Source organism: Solanum pennellii, chromosome 1 (assembly GCF_001406875.1).
Source record: "Solanum pennellii chromosome 1, SPENNV200".
Classification (NCBI taxonomy): Eukaryota; Viridiplantae; Streptophyta; class Magnoliopsida; order Solanales; family Solanaceae; genus Solanum; species Solanum pennellii.
The window spans coordinates 2,294,042-2,301,164 of NC_028637.1; the positions used below are offsets into that span (position 1 = coordinate 2,294,042).

The following is a 7,123-nucleotide window of genomic DNA, read 5'->3' on the forward strand; positions in this document are numbered from 1 at the left end:
TATTGTATTATAGAGGAAAAAATATATATATATATATATATGTGATAAAAAAAATCTGATACATAAAGTACTCTGCGTTCATACGATTCGAAAAAAGGCCTATATATCCTAAATATCATTGTGATAAACATAATGTATACAATACAAGAGAACAACTTAATAATATTTATTTTCTCAAAAAATTATTTTCCAAAAACTATAGTAATAATTAATTTTTCCTTTTCTAGTCAAAAGTCAACAATAACAATAGTGTTAAAAAACAATAATTGTAGTCTCTCAAATTAATTGATGGACAATTTTTTTTCTTTGATTAGTAAATCATGCATCCTCTTTTAAGTAATATCACGTTAGAAATACAATTATTTCACAACCAAGATTTAAAAACATATTTTCATATTAGTCAATAAAAATTATTATGATACATGTTCTTATGTCAAATATTGTTGCTAGAGATGCAATGTTTGTTACCATAATTAATTATAGACTTTTAATGTTTTTTACTATTAATAGATTTTTACATTAAAAAAATGGAGTGCTAGTACTCTACCTAAAAGAAAGGGTTTAATTATTTTTTTTGTTTTTCATCTGGTGTTCGATATTTATAGGACCATATTGAAGTCCGATTAAAATTTGGATTCGCACTGAAAAGTCCTACATTGAGTGTAGAACGATCCCCAACAAAGAAAATTCTATACCTGAGATACTTAAACTCGAGACCTCTAGTATTTACCACTTTATCATAATCCTTATTCGTTAATTTATTGATATTTTATATATTTTTCTTTAGTCGTCTCTACAAAGAAAACGTGAAAAGGAGGGGAATTGAAAAGCAAAATTAGTCCAATAATTATCTATATATATCTTAATCTAACTATATAAAAAAAATTACTATTTTTTAAAAACTAAAATAGGAAATTACGGGTCAAAGTTAATTTTATTATTCAATTTGGTTACTATATATATATATATATATATATATATATATATTGTATAATGCAATTCTTGATTTCTAAGAAATGAATATGTTGCTTTGACATTGAACAATTAATGTTGACAAAATAAATAAATAAAACAAAGAAAATGTTTGTTTTGCTAATAAAGTTATTTCAAAATTATAATTTCTTTTTTACGAATTCATCTAATTTTTCAAGTTGATAGAATGACGCGAATTTTGGGATGTGTTTGATTCGAAGGAAAATATTTAGAGTGTTATTTATGAAATTTATTTTTTCTACTTTACTAAAAATATTATTTTTCCGAAAAAAATATTTTCTATTTTTCTTAATCTAAGTTCATATTATTTTACAAATTTAATTACTTTATAAATATCTTTAGACCAATATAATGTTATTGAAATTACAAGAATTTGCATTCGAAATTATATTTTGAGTTTGACATACAATATTATTTAAGCAAGCACACTTTTCACATGTTTTTTTGAGATTTTATATATATATATATATATTTTGTCTTCTGCAACATTTTTATCCGTATAAAGTGACTCGTACTAATAAAATTATTACAATGCAAACATGAATCATCCACTTCTTTATCGATTTTTCTTCTTTATTATCGTGAGCTCAATAACTAATACACCAGAGATATATTATCTCCGATCCCGAGGATCAACAATGAAGAGGATAATGTGTTCACGTGATAGTATGTCATGGCACGTGATGTAGTGAATCCAATTTGCTCTCTACCTGATATTAGAAGTAAATTAAAGTAGAGTATTAATTAAAACAATTAATGAAAAAATAAATAAAATTAAAATAAAAACTATTAGTACAGTTTGTAAGTATTTTATTATTATTATTATTATTAATTGTAAGGCATTGAAGGACCTCATAGGAAAATGCATCCAAGATTTAATTACAGATGGGCTCTTGCCTTAAATTTTCACATTTAATTAAAATATATTTCCAGTACAATTTTAAACTATATTTTAAATTTAATGTAATAAATAAACATAAATAAACTTTGGGGAGTACAACTATTTAATATTCAATAAATTATTGAATTCTTGTTGAGGTAATTGATTGGTGTGATATGTTGTTTTAAGCACAATTAAATTCGGAATTTAAAGTTTATGAATTATTATAATAAACTAACAGAAAAAGTAATATGGAATAAGCGATATTCATTGGGGCAAGATTTCTAATATACGTATAAAATTTAAGTAAAATAAAGTTTTTAAATTTACGTAAATTCATAAATTACACTGTAGATCCGTTTGCGATCTTAAATAGGTTATCTAGAATGCAACTCTTTGAATAGTCATTTATCCATATTAATTAAGAAGCCTAATCCTGGAGCTATATCAATCAATGCTTCTGAATGCAAACATTCAATTAAATGAGCTGGTGAATTTAATTCAATAACTATATATATGACTAGCTATATATAGTTAACACAAATATTTGAAAAGAAAAAAAATAAGTTTGCGACATATTATCTAATGACAATTTTATGATAGAATTATTTTTAAAAATATTTAAATTAGTTATGAACTATTTAACACAAATTGATAGAATCGCAAATCAATATGGGTTGTGATACAGTGGTGCTGCTGTTTTAGTCTTGACAAAGGTCTCGAGTTTGATTATTTTTGGTACGGAGAAAATCTTGTTGAGAACACCACTCTCGAATGAGCTCTTCAGTGTGCGATTTAGATTTAGTCGTAGCTCTAATGTGAACTCTAAACACTGAATGGAAAATAAAAAATTCGTAGCTACTCTGAGTCTTATTTTGTTTGTTGAAAAACCTCGATGAGCCTATTAATATATCGATATCACTTTTGTTCAAGGAGTGTCACTTCGCTAAAAAAAAATTACAACCTTATCTATTTTAGATAATTTTTCTTTTTTTTTCTTCATCAAAATCCACATAATGTAAAAGACATTCTGTTCCCATAAAGTTTGACAAAACAAGATGTACATAGTGACAAATTTTAAACTTGGAATGAGAAAATAATTTTCATTCTGAATATTCTTTTAAAAAATATTACTAGATATTTTTCTAAAATTTCTTTGTTTTTTTTTTGTTATTTAAAATTTTATCCAACAGGTAGTGATATTTTTTTTTTTCTTAATATACATATGTGCAACTTTATGTTGTTTTCTTATACAAAAAAAAATATAACTTAAAGTGACGTAAATTATGGTGAAGTTATATGTAATGTTTTCCTAAGTAATTACGGAGGATTTAAATAATTTTTGTAAAAAAAAAAGTATCCGAAATATATATCACCAAAAGTTCATGTACTAACATACACGAAAAACGGAGAAAATTTTTATTGAGTGACCCCTAAATGCTAAGCAAGTGGCGTGAATTATAGTGAGGCTATAGATATTGTTTCTCCAAGTCATTACACAAGGTTTTGTATAGTTTTTGTAAGTGTAGGAAATTCATATCATCGTAAAATTCATGTACTAACACATGAAAAATTGAAATAATTGCGTAATTCTTATTGAATGGAAAAAAAATACCCACTATTTTCAAATGACAAACATTTTTTTTGTTCTGAAATTTGTATGTCACGAAATAAAAATTCTGAAATATCTTTGTTTTCACGAGTATTATTAGTCCATGAATTTTTCGAATTATATGCTGTCGACTCTGTTTCGATAAAAATTAAGAACATGAAACTCCAAAATATACAAGGTGCTCCAAATAAAAATACTCCCTCCGTCCATAGTTATTTGTCATGTTAAGATCATGTACACCCCTCAAGAAAAATTTAATACAATTTGCAATTTAACTAATATAACTCTATCAAGAACTTTCCAATTGAACTATATTATCATTAAGGGCAAATTTGAAAAAGAAAATGACTAATTGTTTCTTGATTATTTAAATTGACAATTAATCTTGGACATCTATTTTTAGTATACCTGCCAAACAATTGTGGACGGGGGGAGTAATAAATAATAGAGAAAATGTACAAGTACCCCCAACCCTATGCCCGAAATCTCAGAGACACTCTTATACTATATTAAGGTCCTATTAACCCCCGAACTTATTTTATAAATAATTTTCTGCTCTTTTTCGACCTACGTGGCACTATCTTTTGAGGCTCAGCACGTGTTGACAATCTTTTCAAACTATCTGGTTGATAGTGTTGCGTAGGTCGAAAAGGAATAAAAAATTATTTATAAATAAGCTCGGGGGTAATAGGACCTTAGAATAGGATAAGTGTGCCTGAAATTTCGGACATATCCCAAAATAAAAATCAACAAGAGCTAATGCCCCTATATGTAAAAAGATACTTTAAATTACTATTTACATAATATACAAGATCTGTTAGAATTGGAGATTTTCAATTGGATTTCACCAGTCAAATAAAGAACCAAATGCTTAGAGGATGTTCATATAATACTTTGAGCTGCTGCTACTGCTACAGCATAGTTTTGTTATGATCATTGAAGCTGATTGAAGAAAACTCTTCGTAAGAGGCATCCGCCCGCCCCTACTTGATATATTTCTGCCATTTGTTTCTCTAGTACACCAAGAATGTACGAAGGATCGTATATTTTTACAGATACGATAGACAGTCTACCCGGTTTCTGCATCAGAATCCAAATTCTTTCGGCTTTGAAGAAGGCCTTCATCCCATTCCTCGATACTCCTAATAGAACATGAGGATTACATTAATAACAAAAAGTGTACTTAATTAACAATAGCAAAAGAGTACTCGTGTAAGCATCATAGAAGAGCCCAGAAATCATGAAGAATCGATTAGTGTACAAGCTTCTTGGTCACAAGGAGTCGAAGAGATCAAAATTCAGCTAGCGCTACCGGTAAAAAAAAGTGAAACCCGAAACAGATGTACAATCAACTTGGTTCAGGTGGTGCCAGGGCTGGTGGTTCATCGACCTCTCAGACATGTAATGAGTTAGCAACCTAACAGGGTGCTTGATACATTGGTCATATAGGTATCTATTAGAAAAAAAGTCTGCTCATACTAAAACCCACGGCCATTGCATATCAATATCGAGTGTCTAAGCATTGCACTATTCCCAATTTTAAATGAAATTTATATACAGATATCTGAGAACTAGTTCATGTAAACGTAAATATGCAGAATGAAACGTGTGTCAAATTCTGGAAAATAAAAACATAAAGTAGCACATTTGGGACGGACGGGAGTTTAAGGAGTGAAGGATGAGATAAATTTCTGCAATCCACTGGTATTAGCGTGGACCTCTTCACCTTATATCCTAGGTTTATAATTGGAAGAACTATGGAGCCTTAACTATGTTTTTATGACAGACAGATGTACTGCAGATATTTAAGTCGTATGCAAGCCTAGGAACTTCAAAAGATGTAAGATTTGAGATGGTTCAAGTAGGAAATAAACATTATTTCTGCGTTAACCCAACTTTAATTTTTAGTTCAGCGTTTGTATTTTAAGGTGTAAAAACGATGTCTGAATTAGAAAAACCGAGAGCTAAACAAACATACCTCGTCCCATCAATGTTGATACAGAGAAATTGACCATGGCGCAATCCATCTTTAAAGTGACCAAAGAAAACATCACCAAGTTTGGAATAGAAACGGCCTTCTCCATTAGCCTTTCCCTTCCAGAAGTTCGCAAACCATCGATCCCCAGTATGAAAGTAAAACCATCCCTATATATAGTTAAAGAGTGTTACTTGTTTAGACAATGACAGCTAGGACGATGCAAACTTTTTCCAGAGAAAGGAGAGTGTGCAGAATCTACTTGACAAGTGATATCCACGGCATCTACAAATTTTTATTTGAACATTACTAAATAAACTATCATATACCGAAACACAAAGGAATTGTCACTAGAATGAGAACAGTAGTAGGAGATACAAAGGAGTTCCCGTAATAGTTGTCTACAATAGGGATCGGCATTGAACCCCTACTTGTTCAACACAACACAAGATGAGGTCTCATGATGCATGCTATTTGCTGACCATATTAAGTTAATTGACGAAATCAACAATGTTGTCGACCAAAAAATTGAACTATGGATAATCATTTCTGAGAGTAGTGGTTTTAGGACAAGTAGTGTATGACTGAATACATGCACTGCAAGCTTAGTAAGCATGAGAAGAGCCATGTTGAGGTAAAAAAGACTATAGGATTGCGGTGCCAAGATGCAAACAATTTATACACTTAGGCTCGTTCCAAGAGAATAGAATGATAAACGAAAATTTCATCACTAGCTAGCTAAGTCAGATCTTCCTAAATTGATAGGCGTTGAATGGATAATGCCAAGATCAACTAGTGAGTTGTTGGTCATGTTGGAACAGTTCAGGCAGATGTATCAGCCACGAGTAGATGGAGAATAATTCCTACATGCATATGGTGGACCATCCGGAAGGAAAGAAACTCTAGATATTTCGGAATAGATATAATTCTTCCCAAAAGATCCGAGTTGAATTGTATTTTATTTTTTCACTTTTGGTGTAATGAAAATTATACAGATCATTCAGTATCAATTTTGGAAGCTTTAGAATCCTTGAAAGAAGAATCAAGGGTGCAATGGAGCTGTCTTGTGTTTGTAAACATGGCACCCATCACTGCCTTTCTGCTGGAGTTTATAATAACTGTTACCATTCTCAAAGAATCAGCTTCGCAAATTCTCATTATGAAACCAAACATGGATGAATCGGTACAGATCCAGAAGTTACACGAAAGATGCCACAAATACAAAGTGTTTCTCCAAAATACTTCAGAATTCTTGAAAACAATTGTTATAAAGTTCAACTCAATTGATGCTTGAAAAGCATATTTTCTCTTCTTTCTTCATTTGTGTAAGTGACTCTCTTCTTTTCTTGCTTGTATATACTTCTTTTTCTTTCAACTAATTCTTGAGTCACTTTACTTTTGTTCTTTCTTTCTCTTTGTTCTTTCAACTCCACTTTCCAGAGCATTCCTCATAATAGCCACCCTCAACTCATGGCTTTGCCATGAGTCAAGGTACACAATACCCAAAGTTGGGTCAGGGCCATAACGAAGGTTGTTTACTGAATTAGCCACCCTCAACTTATGCTTTTGGCATAAGCTGAGGTGCACATGTCCAAGGAGGGACCAGGGCCAACACATTGTTCCCAGAAAAGATCAGTTGGGGTGAAAAAGAAAGGTCTAATTT

At 30.4% G+C, this 7,123-nt stretch overlaps 1 protein-coding gene across 1 annotated transcript in view; it reads right to left on the reverse strand.

Annotated features, from left to right (window-relative positions):
• Nucleotides 1-4,251: 4,251 nt before the first annotated feature.
• Nucleotides 4,252-7,123, reverse strand: part of LOC107008581 (protein ACCUMULATION AND REPLICATION OF CHLOROPLASTS 3) — a 17,842-nt gene continuing 14,970 nt past the window's right edge. Inside the window, exons 15-16 of the mRNA XM_015207681.2 lie at nucleotides 5,464-5,630; nucleotides 4,252-4,627 (exon numbers count right to left, since the gene is read on the reverse strand). Of these exons, the coding sequence (XP_015063167.1) occupies nucleotides 4,555-4,627; nucleotides 5,464-5,630 (240 nt within the window). The 3' untranslated portion in view covers nucleotides 4,252-4,554. The remainder of the gene's footprint in view (nucleotides 4,628-5,463; nucleotides 5,631-7,123) is intronic.